Here is a 24241-nt window from a genome sequence, read left to right as displayed (position 1 = left end):
ATGTTTCTACATTCATGAATAATTGGCTGGTTTTATCTATTCAGATGCATTAGCACTTTTGTACCTTCGAGCACTAGCATGGCACAATTCCAGTCATTTTTTGTAAAGGGCTAAATGGCCTCCAGGAATATTTTTGATACCTTTGCCAAGTCCACTCCAGCAAGGCATTAGCTGCAGTAATACTTTTATCATTGATTTGTATCAGCAGCTCTCTCTACCTGCAGTAAGCGTAGGTGAGCAAGGCAGTAGATGGGTTGACACCAAGTCCTTTCTGCCGTCAGCAGAGCACAACAAAAATGTGATCGGCCTTCGCTTAATAATAAACATGAAGCAAGTTCTCCAGGCAGCAGATCAACCTGTTTTCTGATTTCACCGCTGTCATCTGACTGAGCTGAGAGAGACGTGACAATGATTAAGTATTAAAAGTTATGCAATAGTTCCAAAGGGTTAAACAACACTTGATCCAAATGGCCAATGGCGCAGTGTTGACATATGAAATTAACTTTTAGTTAGATGCTAAGGGTGGAGTTGACAAATAAAAGAGAAGACAAAGACTTTGACAACACTTATTAAGAGTGAAGTTCCAGCTGCACAACTTCAACTAGAAAATACTGAGATATGCATGTATGTGAGGTTTTTTAGCCTCTAGATTTATCAGTAGAAAACATTGATACAAATAAACCACTCAACACTAAACACAATAATCTTAAGTGTCCTTACAATTGCATATTATGTGTCACCATGTTTGAATGGTGCAGTAAGTGAGGCACGAACCAAACCCTGGACTCTTAAATCCCAGGACTGAAAAAAGAAGCTCTTAACAAACCAAAACCAACCAACCTAAAATTCCCCAGACATAAACTGGTTTTATGATTGACCTTCTTCCCCACAAGTGTGGCTGCAGATTACTGCTCCCGTGAATGAAAACTCCCAACAACTACATTTGTGCCCAAACTCACTTTAACTGATTGTACCCTGAGATGCCTGTTGCCATGACAACATTAAACAGCCCAATGGCCAAATATGGTGCATACGTCTTTCTCCTTCAGCCAAACCATTTACGGGGTGCAATTTCCTTTCCTGGATATTGGAAGCATTGAGAATCTGTACTTTAATAGTCTAAAACATTGTGTGTAAATAATATATATATTTACACATATACACAATCAACAACTGATTCATCAAGGCCTAAAAACTCCAGGTCTGGGGTAACTTGAGGACAAAATGAGTCATTGAATTGAAACCAGCTGCTGACATCTCTAACAAGCTTTACATACACAACACTGACAGACAGTGTGTGAGTACATTTGGGAAAGCATGTATTTAAATTATTTCAAAATGTCAGTTTTTTTGTTTTTTTGCAATCATCAAAACCTCAACAACACAGCACTATATGTGCAACAGTTATAGCCAAAGGTGCTGTAGTTAATCCACAGATCGTCATTATTAGCACAATACAACTGCAAAGATCTCCAAGACTAAAACGAGACAAGCATGACAAGATTTAGGCCACATTTACACTACTCTGTTTTCATTGAAAAACATAAACTCTGCTCTGGATATGACTGCCATTCACATTACCGTAACATTACTAATATCGTGGAAACGGGGTATAAATGTGTCTCTTCATAGTTCCAGCATCAATTGGACAAGATTGCTTTCTCAAACTACCTGGCCTTTTAAACCCTGTTTCATATCTTAGATATAGTCCCTTTAATTAGCGCTCTTAGCAACTCATTTCCAAGGGTCAGGGGGTAAAAATGAGAAAAGGGGGGTTGTCTAAACCAGTGTCAGGGAACACTGTCCTGCATGTTTTAGGTGTTACCCTGCTCCAACACACCTGAGGACCAGGGTTGGGAAACACTGGTCTAAACCACTACAGAGGAGAGAATCTGCTTCCTGTCTACACCTGTATACTCATGCCCAGTATACCTTGTGTGGATGCAGATTACTGCTGATACGGAAATGATGTTTTCAAATCAAAACCAGAGAATATTCACATTTAAGGAGCTGAAAAAAGCAGCAGCAGAAATCTCAAAATCAGTAATTCATTAATAGAGCAATTGTTTCGACCCTCATATGTGTATATAATGTATTTATGTATTCATTTTAAATCAGTCAGCGAGTGCTGGCCCCACCTCCAGCAGGGTGCCCGCGGGCCACCATCCCTGTCATTGGTCAGCGGGCAGCAGCAGCCCTGCTCCTCGGGTACCACGTCTGCTCCCTCCTCCTCATTTAAGTGCGGACATGTTCCTGCCTGCTGAGGCCAATCAATCACACACAGCGTCCACGCAGCAACTGTGACCTACACTGACAGCTATTGCTTTGTGCACAATCAAACCGGCTGAAGCCCATCGAGTGAATGAGTGACTGCTGTAAAGCAGCAGCAGCAGCAGCAGCAGCAGCTGAGTGAACGCGACACAAACCCCCCTCCTCCTCCCCACGGTTCTGCTTCGACTCGTGTTCTGGGTCGTGGGAAGGTATAAAGCTCCGGGTTCTGTGTCGTGAAAATACATGTTTATATTAAGCCCACTTTCTTACCTGCCCACTGTTTGGTTGGCGAGCTGTCTCATTCGGTTGAACTGCTTCTTCATCTTGTGTTTTTCAGCGTTAGCACCGCGCGGCAGAGCCTCTCCACATTATCTCATTGATGGAACAAAGTCAGGTCAGAGGAGGAGCAGCGTCAGTCTGTAAAAATCCAGCTGGGGCATCTGTGTGAGCTAATTCCTCCTCATTTCGCTGATGAGGACGCCGTGTGTGTGTCTCTCTGTCATTCGCTCCGCTCCGTTGCTCCAGAGATGCTGGACCAACTCCTCTCTCCCCCCTCAGCACTGACAGCTCGCTGGCGACACGACGCCTCGCGCACCACCGTGGTGCACCATGGGAAATGTCGTTTTTATACAGTTCTTGGCCTCGGAGACAAACATAAACAAACCACTTAATTTACAGCGATTACATGATTACTTTTTTTATTTATATGATTCAATGTAAATTTTTTCTCAATATAATTTGATTTGGAACAGTCTAACATTAAAGCAGAGTTAAAAAAAAAAAAAATCAGTTTACAGTTTAAATAAATATAAGGATGAAGAATAGTAGTAGACATATTCTTGTGTTGTACTAACATTGGATTTCACATATTTCTGCTGGTTTCCATCTCCTGTCCCTATAAAAGAAAAATAAAAGAAAATCAACATTACAAACTATAGCAGTAAAAAAACATGGGGACAAGAATTTAAAATGTTTAAATTTAGTTTACAGTTATGTTACACAATAGTTATGTTACATATACAGTTATATAACAATGTAACATAGTTACATTTATTGAAACAATTATATTCTATACCTATATTAAATATGATATATGAATATTGTAACTAGAGGTTTGGCAAATGCATGGCAGTCAATGACCAATAGTATATGATAACTTGTGATGATTTATTTATTGACTTATGGGTTTGGCCAGTTTTATTTTCCTCCTCCATCTGCTAAAACAATACAAAAGTTATAATAACAATTTTTTAACTTAACAAAAATGGATTGAATTTCAGCTCTGTGGTCAGAATAATACATAGTACATACAATACAAGTGTAAACAATGATATAGTGGTTGTATTGTCATTTTTAGGATAATTCTCAGGTTCAAATACAGCCAAACTCAGCCATTCACTTTGTGTGAGGAAATAGCATCATCTTGTGGCCGTGAGAGACTATGGCTCACTGTTGCAGGCGTCAGGCCCTGTAAAGAAAAACACAATATAATAATAAGTGGAGAACGCTAAATAAATAAACTAATTAAATAAATGACTGTGCAAGGTGTCTATTTGCAGCCTTGTGACCTCAATACATCTTCTTTTGTTCCTTTTGTGTGTCTGTGGTAAATTCATCTGTTTTGTGTTCTCATTATGGTCAATTAGTGTTTTCATGGTCATTTTAGGTCTTTTTGATTTAGTGGTTCTTTCCTTCCCTGTGTTTTCTTGTCTCTGTGGTCATTTTATGTCTGTTTTCAGCCATTTTACATCTCTTTTGGAACTCCTGTATCTGGAATCACTTTATAGCTCTATTACATCTCAAAATTGTTTTCAAATTTGCTCCTTCACCATTTATTAACAGTCACATCATACAGATTGTCTGGCCCAATATAATCTTCATTAATGTAATACATAAATAGGTAACACACAATAGTAACATTAAAATATTAAAAATAAAATATATATTACATTTTAATGTTTTAATTGAAAAAAGTATGTTCTGATCTTAAAATCAGTTATGTGCATATGAATGTAAATAATTAATGAGAACATTTGTTTAATAATTCATTCATTCAAATATTGCACTTACACATCTCTTCCACGGGTGGCGCCAGTGAGTAAGCGATCGATTTTACTTTCGACGAGCACCAGAAGAAGAGCTGCTTCTGGAGGTTACTTGTTGAATTACAGTAGAGGAAACAATAAAGTTTTTACAGTTCGATTATCACTTAGGAAATATTTTTCCACACTCGGGCGTGGATTCGCAGCCTCTCTGGCATTGGACATCTGTGTGCTTCAGCCTGAAACATGCGGGACCGAACTAAAGAGCTGGGAAATGTGAGTTTGGCAGCAGCTAGCGGCTAACATTAGCAGCATTGCTAACTTCACCAAGTTTACGCCGTGTTTCGCGTAACTGTCATTTGGTGAATTGACACACCGCTGCAGCATTGACGAAGAGAGCCAATAAGCGACTATAATAACGACGTGTTACCGTATCCTGCGTCTGAACGTTAACTTCAGCCGCAGGTTATTTTCAGCTTCCGTTTCTCCTCCAATGATCTGGCAGGCCGGGGAAGGGCAGGGCTGCACGAAACACACACGCCACTCTTCAGTGATTGAGATGAAGAGAAAGCGACGACCTTCACTGTAGCGACCCTATTCATGCATTTCCCGACATTTAAAATAGTTTAAAACCGATTGTGTCGCCTTGATTATGTTCAACGTATAAGTACAGTATGTTTTTGATCATGTATATACTTGTCTGGTGGTTGGTGAGCATTGGGAAACACTGCGAGATTGCAGTTGTTTGTGTTTTACAATAAGGATGTTTCTCAAATCTGGGGTCAGAGAGATTAGCATTTCGTAAAGAGTCTGATCCAGAACTGACAAGTACTGCAAATGTGGGTTTTCACATATGCAACTCGTTTTTTTAATTAAATTCTGTCTTGATAATTGACATTGTATGTATTTAAAAATAGATTGTCTTGATGGAAAATAACAAAATTACTGATTTATAAATAGGGATGTACCATATTGGATTTTAAAACGATATATAGGTCTTTCCTTTTGCCCAACTGCAGAGGTCATTTATTCTCTTCTGTAGTGAAATCAACATATTTTTCACAGATCTGTCGCAGCAAATGTGGCTATAAAATATCTTTTATTGTGCACTAGCATAGAAGCAGCTTTTTCAGCCTGCTATTTTAGTCAGTGGATCTTGGCATGTTTGCTGGTATTCAATAATATATTTCAAAGCGTATATCTGCTAATACCGTTATCGTGCCGATTATTAAAAAAGATGTCCTACAACCTCTCATGATGACAAGTACAGAAAACGCTCAGGCCGAGTACTCTGCCAAGGATTTCCACCAAAATTAAAAGGTTTCTTCTTTTTGTCATAACATCTCCAGGAAATGTACTTGTTTACTTCTTGACTTATGCTGCTCAAAGACAGACTGATGCATTACTTTGTTGAAGTAACTATAAGTGAATAAGTGATCTGAACTTCAGAGAATCAGTGGTTCAGAACTGAGAGCCATGTTTTTCCATTAAGTAATTAAATAGAAAGCAAACCACGACATCATGACAAAGCACTGACAGTATTTTTTCTTTTTTTGTCAACGTGACTGCAGCATGCTGAGGCTTCAGATGATGACGAGGAGGGCAGAGCTCTGGTGGTCAAGCCCGGAACCTCTTCAGCCAAAGAGGAGAAGGAGAGTGAAGCCTTCTTTAAAAAGGTGAATGTCTTATTTATCATAAGTCAACTCTCATGAGGTGTTTTGTCTTCAGTGGTTTTCCATGAGTAGCTGTTTAAAGACATGTCACTCTTCAACCAGTTTATTTTAAGGGTAGACATCTGCAGTGCAGCTGCTTATTATATTCTGTTTTGTCAACATTTCTGTCTCCTAGTCTGCTTAAAGATCTAGTATTATGGTTACAGATTAAATTATAGATCTTAGTTTAACAGTTCAAGCAACAAAACACTTGATATCACTCATCAAATATTGTCCAAGTCAACTATCAAGTAATTGAATATTATTGATTGAACAAAACAAGCAACACGAACACTACAATGTGGGTTTCATTCGACTAAGACACCCCAACACAGAGGGGGAAAAAACACCACCACAACTTTGAGGGGTTGTAATCTGATTATTGTGGAGTAGCAAAACCCAAACCAGTTGGGTTGTTGGTAGAAAATGTAACAATTTCTCTTGATTATTTCTCTGTATGTAGGCACAAGAAATCCATGAGGGACTGCAGAATCTCAAGAGGATGGTGTTGGACCTTGAGAACAAACAGAAAACAGTGCTCGGCGAGGCACTGCCAGTGGAGAGTAAGTCATTTAATTTTGGCCATTAGCTGCTGAAGATTTGGAACTGTTCTATTCAAAGAAAAACTGAAAGGGTTATAGAGATAATACAGTGATAATGGTAACATCTGTTTATGTGTTTTAGTGAATGTGTGTCCACTCCACACAGACAGAACATACAGTACATTGTCTCACGTGGGGGCATTTGTGTGCTGAATATGTTGATTTTCTCTTGCTCAGGTATGAAGAAAGAGCTGCAGACTATTCGTGAAGAGATCAAAACATTGGCAAGCCAAATCCAGAGAAAGCTGAAGAGTAAGCCTTATTGGATAAACATTGTTCACTTTTGTGTTGCTAAGTTGACATCCACTTATCACTCATCTCTCCACAGGTATTGAACCGAAGAAGGGAGAGGAGGACGGAAAATATATTCCCATAAACGTTCGGATGCAACGCACGCAGGTTGAGCCATAATTGTTGCTCTTTACAGCTTCCTTTTAAATCCACGACTTTGACACGACTCTACAATGACCATAAAAGTAAACGTTCTCCTTTCTCTTTCCAGCACGGCATCTTGTCCAAAGAGTTTGTGGAGCTAATGGGTTACTGTAACACCATCCAGTCCCAGTACAGAGACCGCAACGTGGAGAGAATACAGAGGCAACTGAAAATCAGTGAGCACATGACGCACAGCTGTGATTTCATTAGTCAGTGTGTTGGTTTTGTGGGCTGTGGTGTTACTTCAGTTTCCAGTTAAAAATGAGCATTCCCCCCCTTCACTGCTGTCTGGCTGTGTGTTGTCATTGTGGTTTTCACTTCATCTTAAGACATTACTTGCATGTCGTCTTTTCTCATTTCTCTGTCTTATCAACTTAGCACGTCACATTACACTTAACCTAAACTCCCCTTATGTAGCACTTATGGTCACTATAGATATATTAATGCTTTATGACACTGTGGTTGTTGTTAGAAGTTTCATTTTCAGTTCTTCTCTTGTAAAAGTCTTACTCACTTCCCACTGCAGCTGGGACCAACGTGTCAGACGAGGAGCTGGATGCGATGCTCGAAAGTGGTCAGACGGATGTTTTCACTCAGAATGTGAGTATACGCAGTAAAACCTGTCGAGATAAAAGTAGGTGCATCAAATATGTATACAATGTGGTTGCCACAACATTAAGACCCCCCCCTGAAGAACACCACATTTACAGTTTGTGTCTGAGCTATGTGTTGTCAACAGTTATTTGTGACAGCAATGTCCTGAAATGACATGCATGTATGAAATGGTTTGCTCTGTTGTAGCCTCTCTTTTTGCTCAAACTGGACACGCATGGTAAGCATGTGAAGGAAAAATCATAGATGTGTCTTTAGCGTCACAACAGCTCATAGTGTGAATAATGCAGATGCTTTTCCCCCTTTGTCATAGAAAGAAAACCCCTCATGACCACTGGCAGATGTTTCTATCTCATGCATTGTCTGTTGTGTGCAGATCTTGAGCGACGCTAAAGCCACAAAACAGGCTCTGAATGAGATTGAGTCGCGACACGACGAGATCCTGAAGCTGGAGCGAAGCATCAGAGACCTGCATGACATGTTCCAGTACCTCGCCATGGAAGTGGAGGCTCAGGTAAAGCAATGTTGATAAAACACTGTCAGTTTCATTGAGGTTTTGAAAAAAAAAAAAGCATCTGCTTCAGTTTTTTTTTTTTCCCCTCCTGACAGGGAGAGATGGTCAACCGGATTGAAAACAACATCACCCAGTCGTCTGATTATGTGGAGAAAGCGAGGGACAACACAGAGAAAGCAGTCACTTACCAGCAGAAAGCGCGCAAGGTACAACGTGGCTTCACACACAAACACCTAAAAGACACAGTGAAATGGACACATTAACAACGGTTTAGTTGACAGGGACAATGTGTACATTAATAAACATCACTGGAAATGTGCCAGAATTTGACAAAAGACTATTTTTCATCTTTAGGCCCTGGACAGATTTTAACAAGTCATCCTATAAACAGAATAAAAAGGAAACGATTCAATATTAAAGTCAAAAGACAATAGTAAAATACAAACAATAAATGACAAAAATGCAAGTAAAAACTGCTAAACAGATTCCCTTTTTAGCTGTTGAATTCACCTCCATAATGGACAACATATGAACTCCTGACCTACAAAATAAAACATATCTTTCCTGTCATTGGTATTTTAATCAGGTATAAAGAAACTATACATATACACACACATAGTAAAATATTGTCTTGAAAATAAAACTGTCAATTGTTTGTGTGTGTGTGTCTTTAAAATAATTTACTCTTCTGTCTGTCGTCCACTTGCAGAAAAAGGTTTGGATCGCCATCTGTTTGGCCATCCTCATCCTCATCATAGTCATCTCATTGGTCGCCACCTTCGGCACCTAACGCCAGGAAGGATCGATGTCGGCAGTAGGATTTCATTTGGCAGAAGCACAATACTGGTTCAAAAATCCCTCTTATGTAAATATATGAGCCCACAGGGCTGTATGGGGTAATTTGGACTGGTTTTCTTTTTTCACACACACACACACGCATTTAAAATTTGCCTTCCTTTAAACTTCCCACTTGTTTCTGGGTTTTTTTTATAAAGAAGAGATGTGCTCTCTGTTGTTTTAACTGACAAATGACAACAATCTCACCTGTAATCCCCCCCCCCCCATGTGTCAGACCCTGGACTACGACCTCACAAATGTTGGGTCAGTGCCACTTTCCCTCCTCCATATAAAGAGGACATAAGTGACCTTGAGCACAGCACAATGCAGTATTGAAACCTGACACTGGCGCTGGACATACTGTACTCAGGAAAATGTGCTTAGATTCTTGTTACGTTTTTTTTTATTTCTGAGTGAATTGGAGGCGTATAAAACAGATTTTTGTTTTGTTTATAGATTGAATATAATTGTACATAACCTGTGTTGCTGAGGATTAAAGAAATGTTTTATGAGGACAATTTTTAAAACTTGAAATTTGATTTCAAACTGCGTACATGTGTCGAGCGTAATTACAATTTATTTTTTTGTGAAACAAAGGTCGCAGCCCTTTTTTTTTTTTTTTTTTTTTCTTCAGTGTCTCAGAGGTCCAGTTGCAGGTCTCACACCCTCCCCTTTTTACTTAATTTACCAGTTTGTATTTATGAATTTGTACATTACGTGAGCTGCTATAAGAAAGAAAAGTTCCACAAAACAAGACAAACTTGTGCCTTCTGTATGTCAAGCAGATACTGTGATGTTGTGACTAACTTTGTCAAGAAGGGATGGACAGAGTAAGTGTTCTATTCTTTATTCTTATAATATATGTTTGAATTCACAGCTGCCCAGTCCTTGGCTTCACATCATACATAAAACATTGGTTAGACTTTAAAATGTTATTTTCGTTTTCTTTCACATTCTTAGTCATTTCTAACTCAAAGTGGAAAAGACTGGAGCAGTAATGGGACCTGCTGTGCACCACAATTATGACAAATCTGTCCACAAAATTAAAATAAACCACATCCAACAGTGGAACTAGGAAAGTCGCCTATTGGTGCAGAACAGTGATTTTGCTACTGTGTAATATTATGGCTGTTGAATTTTGCATCACTCTTGTTTTAATATAGATTGTTTTTAAAATAAAATATTGTCATAATCTGTTTGCTGTGTATTTGTTTTTGCAGTTTTTTGTGGGTAGAAAAATATTCATATTATATTAAACAGAGGAAAATCAGAAGGGTTTTCACTGCAGTCGTCTGCAATTGATGCGAGTTGCCACGGCAACTGGGGTAGGGAACTTTATCTTCCTTTGATCCGTGCGAGGGAGAAAGCGCCTGGTGTCGGTCTCCATTCATTTTAAATGGTGAATTTAAATATTTCAAAATCTATAACTACAACAAAAGTTGAATGTAATGTTTTTCAGAGGTCTGAATGTTGGGCAAGGTTAATAATGCATGTTTAGACAACAATAAGATAAAAAATAACATAATGGAAAAACACATAGCATTGCACTAATGATACACAACATTGCTTGACTTATAATCAAAGTGTAAGCATTTTCCAGCATTTTAAGAATAAATAAAGTCACATAAATAAGTAAATAGGCTCGACACCCGAACTTGTTTCTTGTAGCCACAAGATGGTGCTATTTGCTTCCACAAAATGAATGGCTGTAACCTTTTAACCTTCATCACAAGATGTACTTGAAATTATGCTAAGAAAAAGAGTTTCACTCTCTTCTTTTAATCTCTGGCAAACCTTAATCAGACAGCAAAACCCCTATACTATACATTATCAAAGGACAAGTTATTTGTGTCATATATTGCGTCATATATTTCGCGAAACAAAAGAAGAGTCACAATAAGCTTACGACCAGAAAACGTAGGCACAATCATAATGCCATAGAGAGAACACCATTTAGACCATGCACCACAAATTCATCCAGGTTTTTGGGTGGAGGGTTTAGGTAATCTGAGGGTCTAATGGTGTTATGTTTGCCATTGGGAAGCTAATATTTCTAAGATGGTTGGATCAAGCATTTCATGCCTGCAATCCACACAGGACAATAAATGACAAAATAATGTAACAAACATCTTGAAAAATGCGGGACCGGATTAAAGAGCTGAGAAAAGTGAGTTTTTAATAAGCCAGGTTCACCGTTGCAACCAGTAACAGACATTTAGTTAATGGCTACACCATAACATCTTTGACTAATACGGTTAATAATAATAAGTCAGGCCCGGTGGCTGCGGAGAAAAAGTGACATCAACATCTACTTTAACCCAATTTTTGAGTTTCATTAAATTCAAAATAGTTTAAGATCAGAAGGCAAGCCTGTACATACTCCACAAGAACAACAATTTCTCGTCGTCCTTCCTCGTGCAACAGGATCATCGATACGCCAGGACACATATCGACATTCTAATTAATAACAAAAGTTTCACTCACTGGGCGCCATTGAAACTTGATGCTCCCTCGAAGTGGTGCTTGGGTGCAAGTAACCTGACAGAAGAAGAGGGAGTTTAGGGACAATGGTGGAAAAATACGTATAGACTTTATGCACTTTGTTGAGAATAAATAGAGAAATCCTGCACTTTTAACTTTTCACAGAAGTTTCGTTTTCTTCAGTTCGACGGTAGACAGATCTCGTGATATTATTGGTATCGTGGACCATGTATCTCGTATCGTATCGTACCCTACTTTAAAATGAACTTGTAGTTGAGGTAACAAGGTTGTCGTACAACCTCTCATAATAATAATCTCAGTGAACACAAACTGACAGGAGATCTGTAGGTTATCGCCACCAAAATGTACGAATATCTTGCAATAATTTGTCCTTTTTCAAGTTCACAGACAAACAAATGTGGCTAAAACCAAAGCCTCCTCTGCACAAATGATCTGAACGACAGAGAATCAGTGCCTCAGTACTGAAAGCCAAGCTTGAGCATGTGTGTGTGTGTGTGTGTGTGACTGCAGTACATTGAGGATTCAGATGATGATGATGATGATGGGGAGGAGGAGACCACAGCTCTGATCACCAAACCTGGAAACTCATCAGCCAAAGAGGAGAAGGAGAGCGAAGCCTTCTTAAAAAAGGTGACTTTACACATCATGTAGCTGTTTCTGAAACCTATTTATTCTGGAAAACCTCACATTTGAGAGGCTGTAATAACATTCTTTAACTCACTTTTTCCTGTTCTGGAGGCACATGAAATCCACGAGGACATCCACAGTCTCAAGAAGATGGTGAGGGACCTTGAGAACAAACAGAAAACAGTGCTCAGCATGGCTCTGCCTGTGGACAGTAAGTAGTAACCGGTCAAGATTTGGTTCTAATCTTACTCACTCAGCCGCGTGAAGATCGTTCTACCACATTATCCTCCACATGAGAGTCGTCGGTGCCAATCCCAGTTGACACAGGTCGCCGGTCCATCACAGGGCCACACAGCCCTCACACCTATGGTCAATTTAGAGTGTCTAATTAGCCTAATCTGCATATTTTTTGGACTGTGGGAGGAAACCAGAGAACCCCACTAACAGTTTTTGTCTCTCCAATGCATCCATGTGAAGTTCTTGAATGTTAATCCCAAACAGACAGAACTTACATCGTCTCTTACGGGGGAATTTATGCGCTGAACATGTTGATCTTCTCTCGTCTAGGTCGGAAGAAAGAGCTGCGTTTTTTTGCAGAAGAGATAAAAACGATAGCGAGCCAGATCCAGAGAAAGCTGAGGAGTGAGTGATAAAAATTACCAATTGTGACGTTTTTTGATTTTTGTTGTGTTGTTCAGTTGAGATCCACGTATCGCTCCACAATCTCTCCACAGATATTGAACCCAAGAAGGGAGTCAAGGAGGGGAAATATATTCCCATAAATATTCGGATTCAACGCACACAGGTTGAGCCATAATTGTTGTTTTCACACCACAACAGCTTAGTAAGGAGATAAAGGTATAGATGTAAAAAAATATTGATTTGCAGCAATGTTGTTGGTATGTTGTGGCACTTCTACTTGTAGTCATTGTATGTAATTCTGCAGTTTCACTTTAAGCTTGTGGGCTTTCATACATGAGTTATATTTACATCCATGATCAAACCCTGACTCTCCACTGACTGTAACTCTTTCATTTTCCAGCACAGCATCTGCTCCAGGATGTTTTTGGAGCTGGTGGGTTACTTTTACACCGTTCAGTCCCGGTACAGAGACTGCAACAAGGAGAGAATACAGAGGCAACTAAACATCAGTGAGCACATGATGCAGGGCTGTCGTTTCATTTTGTCAAAATATAGGGTTTGTCGGCTGTGTATATACTTTTTTTTTTTATTTAAAATGGTGAAGTCACTGCGGCCTGGCTGTGTAGTTGTGATTGTGGTTTTCTCTTTCTGGTCATTTCTACAACACCTGATGTTTTATTTAAATTCCTTATTAACATTTACCAGAAAATGACTTCGGTAGAAGTTGAAGTCACTTCTTATAATATTACTTATTACTTTATATTACTTACTTAGTAAAAGTATTGACATAGTATATGACATTTACTGTACTTAAGTATCGAAAAGTAATTTTATAGGTAGCATTGAACAACAGTAGCTCTGTGGTCGGGCGAAACTGGAAGGTTGTGGGTTCAATTCCTGTAAATACCGATAAATTCCTATAAATATAGACCATTACCAACTCTTCTTTCTTTGGTAGTAGCGAGTAACAAAGACAGTTAAAGTACAGATATGTGAATTTTGTATTGTATATTGGTACATTACAACACTGCTAAGGCGTTGCTGTTAAAGGAAGAATATTTTGCATTTTTGTACAATATCTGCAAACAAATATAATATTTATTAAGTTCAGCTCAGCTGGAATGTCATTTTCATTTTAAATTGCATAATTAAAAAAAACAAAAAAACTCAACTATAATGCTCTTGTTCATTTTCTACTGCAGCTGGGGCCAACGTATCTGACGCGGAGCTGGACGCGATGCTCGAAAGTGGCAAGATGGATGTACAGGTGATGTATCATGATAAAAAAAAAAAAATAAGTGGGCATCAACCACAGTATGCATGTGGCTTCCTGCTTGTGTGACGAATGCAGATGTTTTTGATGCCCCTATTGGTCGTATACCCTGAAACCACATGACCACTGGCATATTTATCCCCATCTCGTGCATTACAGACAGTCTGCTCTGTGCTTGTGTACAGATCTTCAGCGACTGTGTAACTACAAAACAGGATCTGAACGAGATCGAGTCCCAACACGACGAGATCGTGAAGCTGGAGAAAAGCATCGAAACCCTGCATGACATGTTCCAGTACCTTACCATTGAAGTGGTGGCTCAGGTGAGAAACGATGCCGGTGAAAGTCTCTGAGGTTCATCACGGTTTGAAGAAGCATCCGATTCAGATTGCTTTCTTTTCCCCCCCTCTCGCAGGGAGAGATGGTCAACTGGATTCAAAACAACATCGACCAGTCGTCTGTCAACGTGGAGAAAGCAAAGGACAACACACAGAAAGCAGTCACTTATCGGCAGAAAGCATGCAAGGTACAATGTGGTTTCACACACAAAAACCTCAAATACATTTTGTCCACTTATGATTATCACCTGAGCTAACATCCTCTACAATATATACAGTTCCATATACAAATATTCTACATACACATGAAGAAAATTAAAATGTCATTGTCCATTTTTTGGTGTTTTGCATGCGTGTTAATGAACCTTTCTTTGTCGTCCACTGCAGAAGAAGATCTGGATCGCCGTCTTTTTGGCCATCGTCGTCGTAACGTTGGTCATCTTGTTGTCCACTTTACTTTCAACCAAACTTCATTTGCAGATTTAATTGTATACTCTATTACAACTGGGACACATAGTTGGTTTAGTGGTTAGTGGTGCTTTGCAGCAAGAAGACCCGGGTTTGCAACCCAGTCAGAACAAGGGCGTTTCTGCATGGGGTTTGCAGGTTTTCTCCAGTTTTTCCTCCCACAGTCCACAGATTTAGGGATTAGGCAAATTGGACCCTCGAAATTGACTTTAGGTGCGAGTGTGAGAGTGGACAGTTGTTTGTCTCTATGTGGCCCTGTGATGGACTGGCGATCTGTCCAGGATGTACCCTGCCTTTCGCCCTACATCGGCTGAGATTGGCACCATCGCAGCTGAACTGTTTGGAGAGGAGGAAAGCCGCGTCTCCTTATACGATAAACAAAGAGCAGTGAGGATCCGCAGAAGACGAAAGCACTGAAGCTACAGTGCAAGAAGGGTCTGAAGACACAAGAATGAGAAGAATACGACCCGATTCCAGACGATGGCAGTAATGCAACATCATAGATGCAAGCTGCCGTTAAATATCATAGAAGAAGATTCTTGGACCCCTCCTTTTTTTCCGCTTATCTGCTCTATTTAGTTTAGAGGAAATGTGGCATTTCATTGCTATGCAGATGACTGTCAAATTTATGTAACCAACACAAAATTACTTTAAGGCATGGGTGGGACTATTAATTATTTTTAAAAAATAAGAAAAAAACCTGAAGTTAAACGGTTCTGTTTAAGTGGGGCTGCTGATGCATGTAGGTAAATAGTTACACAAGATTCAAAATTAAGCTTTTGCAGTTTTTCGATTAAGTACCCAACACGTGCAGACCTGCATTTCACCTGCTGTAGAAAAAAAAAACGTTCAACACACTGAAAAATTGCAACACATTTTTGGTCTTTTTATTCAACTGTAATTGCCTTAATTAATTTTCAAGTAAAATAATGTGGAATTACAAGGGATCAAAAGGAATGCAACAAATTAAATGAGACAAATCAAAAGTAAGACCATCACCATGAACTACCCTCCCTCCAAATATAACTTTTGTAAAAATTAAATCGACAATTTACATCTGGAACTGCACCAGTAATTTTATTCACATATTCTGTCCAAGCAGGTTTTTTTTGTTTTTTTTACATGAACAAAGAAATGAAGTGATGAGACAAACCATTAAGGTGAAAGGAAAACAATTTGATAGCACTGATACACAGGGTGCTCTTTTTGATGTTTTGCGGGGGTTGTATATTTTTTTGTTTGGCTTTTTTGTTTTTTAATAAAGAAAGAAGCTCAACACCTCTGCTTCAGGTGCTTTACAAGGCAATCTGAGGTTCAAACCCATTTGGCCAAAGAGGCACTCTTTAATTTCAATAACATTTTCTTGCCCTTACAATATAAATACATGACAATAACCACCTTTGGGAAGATTTGGACTTTATCTCCAGGTGTCAAGACAATTTGCGACTTCAATTAGAAGAGATACATTGTGATAGACCAGGAACCACTTCATTCACTGAAATTGATGTGAAACAAATAACTAGACCACAATGTAACCAAAGGCCCGGGGCCTGATGTGCAAATGAGAAATGCAAGGCCTGATTTTAAAAAAAGAAAGAGAAAGAAAAGAAATTAATCAAATGAACAGAAGTCGACATGAAAATAGGGCCCAAGCAAAGACAAGTTCCAGCATAGTGCAGCAACGATCACATCGACAGATCAGTTCTCTTCCTAATACCCTGGAAGATATAATAAAATATGCATAACTTATCAACTGACTACAAAGAAACAATAGTCAGGACAGCTGACGAAACTTTCAAAACCAAACTTTCTAAAACCGCCAACTTACAATACAACTGGTCACTCAAACGTTTTTTTAATGACACACAGGAGTTCATCTGATACCCCAGAGGGCGCTGTATAGTCCCATGTCAACAAAGATCTGAGTGTTCCAGTCTTAAATGATTACAGTACATAATGTGAACTAACAACTTGCCTTTATTATCACCTGCCCCTTTCCTGTGGTGAATTCATCCACTATACCAACTTAACGTCCATTTACAAATGCACAATGATGGTGCCACATACACTCAGTCCATCATTATCATCATCATCCCTGAGCCTTCCCCCAGCTGACAATAGCTGAGCTGGTAGGCAGACCAGCTCCAGTTGGAAAGGGAGAGGGCCTAAGAGACAGGGAGGTCCCTGGCTTGTGCAGCACTCAGATCCCTTGCGTTTCTTTTGAGTGCGGACAAAGCAGCAACCTTGAAGGCCATGACATGTTCTTGTATCGTGCTCTGCCACACTAGCGTCGATTTACTTTCCCTTTGGCACTCTGATCATGTCTTGTTGTTGCGATGTTGACTAAAAGAGGAGCGAGTGCTTGCGGCCGGTGACCTGGCCTGCACTGCGGCAAGTGCTGCAACACTGCGCAGCACCCTGTCCGGCGTGCCTTCAGTTCCCGAACTGCTAGTCACCTCCTGTGATAGCCTTTGAGACCTCCTACTGTCCCTTTGGCCCTCCTGTTGATGACCCTGCTTGTCCCTTTTGTCTCTACGTTTTGCCCGATCGGAGCTGCGGTCCCTCTCGCGTTCGCTGCCAGAGGAAGCGGCTCGAGAGTGGGACCCTCTGTGCTCTGTGTTTTGAGAGCTGATGCTATGGGTACGTTGGCTGCTGTTGCTGCTGCTGCGACTTCTGCTGCTGCGTCCGCCACCATCAGCCTCACCATCACTGCTTATGCTGCTGCAGGCACTGTGGCCCCTGGATGAAGACTGGGCCTCAGCCTCGCCATCCTTTCCCCGAGACAACTTTCTACTCCCCCTCTCCTTTTCCTCAGGCTTGGACCTCTTGTATTCCATTTCCAGGGGTGGAACCAGAGACCCGGGACACTGTCTGGTGGAGCGGGAAGCAGCCCGGCTTGATTGACTGGGTGTCGTTAAAGGTTTGTTGCCAGTGCCTTTGTTATTAGTCACAGAGTTAATCTGAGGGGAGGCTGGTACACTGTTATTTTTGGGCTTTTGGTTCTTGTCAGAGGAGGCAGGGGACGTCCCTGCAGCTTTAGCCGCAGAGTCTTTCCGAAGGGTGTGGCCAGGAGTGTCCACTCTGCCTTTCATTGCTAAAAGCTTGGCTGCTGCATTGAGTGCCGAACATCTCTTTCCCAGGACTTCAGGCTCAGGAGGCAATGGTGGGGCTCTGTTTATCTGGGCTTTACCATCGTGTGTAGAGTGAGATCCAGCAGACTTTCCAGTGTTCCTGACAGAAGATGTATCACTGCCAGACTCTCCGCCTGTGGACGTGTTGGCATTGTTCTGTGCGGTTCTGCGTGAAGGTTTCTTTCCTCTTTCCTTTTCCTGATCTTGTAACCTGCGTTTGGCCGAGCGTGTTAATCGATGCTCCTTCCTGCTCTTGGCATTGTCAGAGTCGGAGTCAGAAGACGAAGACCTGGAACGCCTTCCCTTGGAGGTAGTGGCACCTGGCTCCTGTTCACTGCCCTCCTCTTTCTTTTCTCCACCTATTTCCTTCATCTCTTCATCGGAGGTGACATCCACACGCCTCCTCTTGGCGGGGTGTCTGTTTTCATACGTCCTCTTGTGGTGGGCATGGCGAGTGAGGGTTGACGTGGAGGCCCCAGAAGATGGTGATGAAGAACAAGTGGACTCTTGACTACTCTGGCGACTGAGGGACTTTTTCGGTTTGGTAGGTTTCTGGTCTTCAGTAGTTTCTTCTGCTGCCGGTTGTTTAGTTTCATTTTTCTGAGAGGTGGTGTTATCTTCCCCTGCTCCCTCATTTGCAGAGTCCAAATGTTTAGTCTCAGAGGAACTCTCCACCTTCGTCCTTTTTGGCTGAGACCTACTGATCTGCTGTTTTTCCCCCTCCTTGTTGGCCTCGTCCTTAGCCTCCACAGAATCTACTTCCATTTCAGCCGTATCCGAGTCATGTTTAGATGTCAAAACTTTCTGTTTTGACTCTTCAAATTCATTCTTTTCAGATGAAACACTAGGAGGGGCAGATGCAGGTACTTCAGGCAGGGCATCGCACGTGGTTGATATTGATGTGGACACCTCAGGGGAAACATCCTTGGATACAATGTTTATGGCCTGGGGGGAAACGGCTGCAGAGGTTTGGAAGGTCGACACAGATGGAGTGGTTATGGTTGAAGCGTCTATGGTTGCTGACACTGACACAGCAGTGGCTGTGGTCGTGGATACTAGGGCAGTGGTAACAGTGTTTGTGACAGCAATAGTAACTGACATTTCCGGAGATGCAGTTGTGGTCACAGACTGTGGAGCTTGTGTGGGATCTGTGGTAGTTGTTACTGGGAGTGGGATGTCAGAAGTATTTTCTGAAGGTGTGCTGGTTGTAGCAGAAGTAGATTCTTTACAAGAGGTTGGTTCTGCAGGCATTGTTACGTTTAGATGATCTGTTGAAGTTGATGAGGTTACTGCAGCAATTTCTGCTTCGGTGGTACCACCATCGCTGATGGAAGTTGCAGAAGGAGATGCACAGGATGTGACAGCCACTGTGGTCAGTTCTGACTGTGTCTCTCCTTGCACTGCTTGAAGTGGTTTTGGAGTTGCCCTTTGTCGGCCTGGAGAAGACGGCGCTGTACTTGCTGAGGACGTGTCGACTTCGGGGAGTGGTGGTGGTGGTGAAGGAGTATTGACAAAATTGTCTTGACATGAAGTTGAAACTGCAGAAGCAATTATTGAGCTAGGTGGACTTGTTTGCACTGGATCTATTTGAGTTGTTGTGCCAACTGTTGTTGGGTTTGATGGAATTGCTGGTCCTGTTGTTAATGGAGTTGTTGTTCCCAGACAAGCTTGGACTGTTGTCATGTTGGTTACTGTTACAGATATTTCTGTGGGCGGCGCAGACGTTGTGGGTGGTTTTGGTGAATCTATAGCTGGACTTGATACACTGATAGCTGGTGCAGATGTTGGACCATGTATTGTGGATGGCAGAGCAGTGACTTGCAAGTCCTTTGCAGCAGTAATGACTGCTGGTGTAACACTTTCTTGTATTGTTTTAGGAACTATGGTAGTAGCAGCAGCTGGAACTGCTTTCACAGCCGTTACGGGTGGTATGGTAGCATCGGGTGTGGAAACGGTGGTTGTTTTGGCAGTGACTGGTCCTATTGTCACAGTTGTAGAAGCTGTGGGTTCTGGCTCTACAGCAGATGTTGAAGTTGCAGATGTTGGTTTCACAACTGGAACAGATAATATGCCAGTGCTGTCAGGTGGCAGTGAATTTGTGGTAGCCTGGGTAGCAGTGGGTGGGATAGTAATGGATGTGGAAACAGTGGCAGATAATGGAGAGGAAACTTGAGCAGATGTTGAATCTGATTTTGGAACTGTAGCTGAATTGAGGACTTGGTTTGAGGCTGAAGTGGAGGTAGTAACTGGGAGGGGTGGGATCACCTGAGGTGTAGTTGCAGTTGGTGCTGGGACTGAAGCCGACACTTGCATGTCATCTTGATTTTTTGTTGTGGAGGCTTGTGCTGCACTCGGAACAGTGGCCGTCACTGGTGGTGGAACCTGAATCTTAGTGTCCATTTCTTCAGCTGTGGTAGACTGGGAGGCCTGACTAGTGCTGACAAGAGCAGATGTAGGGCTATCTGAATTATGTGTAGATGGTGCCGTTAGCTCTTTGCTACCATCAGTTTTTAATAAACCAGATATGTCAGTAGTGGTAGTCTCATTTTTGGAGTTCTTTCCTTCACCAACAGTATCGAACATGGTTGTGGAGTCTTTTCGGGGACGACCCCTCTTACGTTTTGGGGAGAGAGAAGGGTTCATTTCCTCACTTGGCGAGTTGGGCTGTGGGGAGGAAGTCGCTGTGTTATCAGAATCAGATAACGCAACGGTTGCCTTAGGGGGCCGGCCCCTCTTTCGTTTAAAAGGTGCCACAAGAGAATTTGCGCTGGACTCTGTAGAGGAGGAATCTTTTCCAGGAGGTGTGTCTGTTTTCTTGGACTGGTTTCCTCCCCGTCCTCTACCCAAATGATGCTGCTCTCCCAACTGAGCAGCCATGCGAGATTCAGTTTCCAACCTGCGCCGCACAGGAAGATTTCTCAGCACAGGCATGTCAGGAGAATGATGAGGTGGGGAATATGGAGGATAACTTCTGACAGGTGGTGGGTGCACAGATGGATTTGGGGTGGAGTCTTGGTCCTGAGGGGATATGGTAACAGTCCCTTTAGTTTTGACATCTGGGTTTGGTGATGTACTGTCCTTGTTTGGTTCATCAACAAATCCAACAGCAGGCTCCTCCACCGTTGCCTCCTCTGAAGAACCTCCAGCCCCAGTTCCACTTCCACGCCGCCGCCTCCTTTTTGGCTCCTTCTCCTCTACCACAGTAACAAGCCTCCCTGGAAGCTTCCGCAGGACTTTGGCTGATGGGGAGTCTTCAACGAGGCCTCGCAGGACCTCGTCATCTGCTGACTGACGCTTGCGAGGTGATCTGGAGCTAGTGGAGGGGGGAGACATGGCATTGTGGTCTTTGTTGTCATTATCTTTTTTCTGATGGTCCACATCACAGCTGGATTCCAGGGACGACTCCGACACCCTCCTCTCGTCCTGCCCCTCCTTTTCCTCCACGCCTGCCTTGGAGCTCTTAACATCACTCTCAACAACACACGGTGGTTTCCCTCCAGGGGGAGAGACTGCTGGTGTGACATGCACAGGACTGGGATGGGAACGATTTGGAGTCCTGGTTTTGATCGTCTCCCTGGCAGGTGACGTAGCTTTTGAAGATTTGACTAAGTCCTGGGGTTTAGTTGTTATGGAGGGTTTTAAATGTTCTGTGCGGGATGGGGTGGTCGACACAATACCAGTGTCTTTGGCAGGTCCTCGTACTCTCAGACCAAGGCGGAGTCTTTCAGGCACTTCTTTAGGAGTAGTAGGCTCAGGCTCAGTTTCAGGTGAGGCCCCACGAAGCCGACCGCTGGTCCTTGTAGAGGAGACAATCTTGTCTTTGTCCTTGGGTTTACGTCCACGACGAGCTGGAGCTGGCTGTGCAGGCTCCACAGAAGCCGGCGGCGATAAAAACTCATCATCGTCATCATCAGATGAAGCGTGAAGCTTGAGGCCTTCTTCCTTGGCTTGGTCCAGTCCCTTCCTGGCAGCCTCCACTTGCTCCTGTAACAGAAAAGCAAATATTTATATTAAAGCAGGCTGTCCACTGTCATATTCATGTTAAAAGTTTGTGAGAACACTATTATTTTACATCCTATTTATCATACCCTTGAGTAAATGCGAGATAGGTAAACTGCACATTGTCAGAGATCTTTATTCATTGTAAAGCACATCAGACAATTACTATTAAAAGAAGGTGAAAATGTGGCAGTACCTCAGCTTGCTTCAATTCCTCCTTGCAAACATCTTCTAAAGAGGCTTCCAGAAAGTTCATGGCATAGCGTTCAATGGGAGTGAGCTTGAGGAGAGCAGAGAATATGGTATGTCAAAAGAGAAAAACAGAATACATAAAATTCCAATTCCAATTTACATCAGAATGTTTAAAAAAAAATAAAAAAAAGTGTAAAGATGTATAATCTGGCTATTGCAGACTTCACTGTTACTCACCTGCTCGACCAGAGCTGCTATCTCCTGCTCAGCCTTCGAGAGCTCCTCCACCTCCTCTTGTTCCCCTCCATCATCTAGTGGTATGTTCTCATTGAACTCTGCCAGTTCTGCCACCTGCTCAGCTTTAGCCTGAGAGGCTGCTACAATGTCCTCCTCATCCTCAGCACGACATAGGGCCTACAAAAATCACATCAACATTAAAATGTATTAATGATGTGGGAAATATTAAGGAAAGCAGCCTAACAAGATGAAAGATAAAATTTAAACAATGGCCCCCACAGTATATCTAAAATGTGCTGCAAAAAGCAAATAATCAAGAGATCTATGTCTATGTGACAGTGATGCATCTCACCTGTTCCAGAATGGTGGTGTTTTGTTTGTTAGCAGCTTCCTCTTCCTCAGGTTGGGGCACGGATAGCTCCACTGCCATCTCTCGTTTCTCTCCTTCATTCATATCAAACAGCTCTCGAATGGTATTCTAAAAGGACCAAATAGTAATTGTGGCACATTAAGCATGGGAAAATGGCTCTGTGTACAAAATTAATAGAGACTTCATCTTCATTATGTCCTGATATCACGACATTCTAAAAAAATCCTGTTGTACCAATCGTGTCACTTATTCAGTGCATTAAATTTAATAGATAGCCTCGTCAGGCATGTGGTAAATGCAAGATCCAATATTTTTCCACTTGAAATGCCTTCTGCTTAATGGATTCATTGTCACATGATCAATAGGCCAGTAATTTCAGACAGCCATAAAGGAAATCTTAAACAGACCAATAGAACAAAGCCTTCAGAGAAATTTGCTTGACCTGCATACATAATTATCTCACATGGTGGGCAACTATTAGAATGAACAATAAAGTGTAGCCATCTACTGCTATAAGTTCTTAACTCCTTACCTGTTTGAAGAACGCAGTAGTGAAGTTTCCTCCTTCAATAGCCATATCTCCTAGCATCCTCTTCTGGTTGGCTTTCTTTAAAATGTTTTCCTCCACTGTGCGCTCACTGATCAGCCTAAAGGGCAACATGAATTAAAAAATGTTATTACCCCGATTTACACATTTTCTTTGCACCATTATCAAAATATTGGGCCATGGGAAAATGTTCCTTAAGAATACCCAGTCAGGAGGTTTCTTTAAATTAAATATACAAGATCTTGTTTCATCTTGAAGTAAATTGTGGCGTCCTGGCACCACTAAAATATAATATATGGCAAAATCAGCCACAAAAAAAAGCCTCACCTATAGATGTGGACATCACGCGTCTGTCCGATACGATGACATCGGTCCTGTGCCTGGGCATCCATGGTAGGGTTCCAGTCACTGTCATAGAAAACCACAGTGTCGGCTCCTGTCAGGTTCACCCCCACACCTCCACTGCGAGTTGACAAAATGAAGCAGAAGATGCGTCGATCTGCGTTGAAGCGCTCCATTAGGGACTGGAGGAGAAGTTGGTGTACAGGGAATAAGCAACAGGGAGGAATGTCCACAACTCAATTTGTCCAATAGTATAAAATTAAAATATCATCCCATTTTTGATGATAATGTGCCTACACACCTGTCTCATCTCCACACGAGTGCTACCATCAAGGCGGAGGTAGATGTGTCCGTGGTAGTTAAGAAACTGTTCCAGCACATCTAACATTCGTGTCATCTGAGTGAAGATCAGCACCCTGTGGCCTCCCGTCTTCAACTTTCGCAGCAAAGTATGGAGAGTCTGAAGCTTACCTGCACATGGGGGAGCACACAGTAGCAACAAAACTCAGGAAAACCGTCACATGCATATGACTGACAAAGGATATGAA

At 41.8% G+C, this 24241-nt stretch overlaps 4 protein-coding genes across 4 annotated transcripts in view; 2 read left to right on the top strand and 2 right to left on the bottom strand.

The window, feature by feature from the left end:
• Positions 1-2594, bottom strand: part of LOC310938915 (rho GTPase-activating protein 44-like) — a gene marked incomplete at both ends in the record, with an annotated part of 56572 nt that extends 53978 nt beyond the window's left edge. Inside the window, one exon of the mRNA XM_083903545.1 lies at positions 2542-2594. Within this exon, the coding sequence (XP_083759671.1) occupies positions 2542-2594 (53 nt within the window). The remainder of the gene's footprint in view (positions 1-2541) is intronic.
• A 1861-nt stretch (positions 2595-4455) lies between these two features.
• Positions 4456-10104, top strand: LOC310939177 (syntaxin-4-like). The gene is made up of 10 exons (XM_083903855.1): positions 4456-4589; positions 5885-5989; positions 6489-6588; positions 6805-6879; positions 6956-7026; positions 7130-7238; positions 7589-7662; positions 8051-8188; positions 8284-8394; positions 8898-10104. The coding sequence occupies exons 1-10, from the start codon at positions 4560-4562 to the stop codon at positions 8976-8978; spliced, it is 894 nt and encodes a 297-aa protein (XP_083759981.1). The 5' UTR covers positions 4456-4559; the 3' UTR covers positions 8979-10104.
• Positions 10105-11162: 1058 nt separating this feature from the next.
• LOC310939044 (syntaxin-4-like) lies at positions 11163-17163 on the top strand (the record flags this gene model as incomplete). Its single annotated transcript, XM_083903711.1, has 10 exons — positions 11163-11192; positions 12038-12157; positions 12266-12365; positions 12722-12796; positions 12853-12959; positions 13197-13305; positions 13999-14063; positions 14255-14392; positions 14485-14595; positions 16987-17163. The coding sequence occupies 10 exons, from the start codon at positions 11163-11165 to the stop codon at positions 17161-17163; spliced, it is 1032 nt and encodes a 343-aa protein (XP_083759837.1).
• srcap (Snf2-related CREBBP activator protein) overlaps positions 16698-24241 on the bottom strand; it is a gene marked incomplete at its 5' end in the record, with an annotated part of 23301 nt that continues 15757 nt past the window's right edge. Inside the window, 7 exons of the mRNA XM_083903710.1 lie at positions 16698-21990; positions 22202-22285; positions 22435-22611; positions 22787-22912; positions 23337-23451; positions 23679-23875; positions 23995-24164. Of these exons, the coding sequence (XP_083759836.1) occupies positions 17194-21990; positions 22202-22285; positions 22435-22611; positions 22787-22912; positions 23337-23451; positions 23679-23875; positions 23995-24164 (5666 nt within the window). The 3' untranslated portion in view covers positions 16698-17193. The remainder of the gene's footprint in view (positions 21991-22201; positions 22286-22434; positions 22612-22786; positions 22913-23336; positions 23452-23678; positions 23876-23994; positions 24165-24241) is intronic.

The sequence above is a fragment of the Microchirus variegatus genome (assembly GCF_963457635.1).
Source record: "Microchirus variegatus genome assembly, chromosome: 17".
NCBI classification, from domain to species: Eukaryota; Metazoa; Chordata; class Actinopteri; order Pleuronectiformes; family Soleidae; genus Microchirus; species Microchirus variegatus.
The sequence above is the reverse complement of the archived record's forward strand: the minus strand, read 5'-3'. Positions and strand labels throughout refer to the sequence as shown.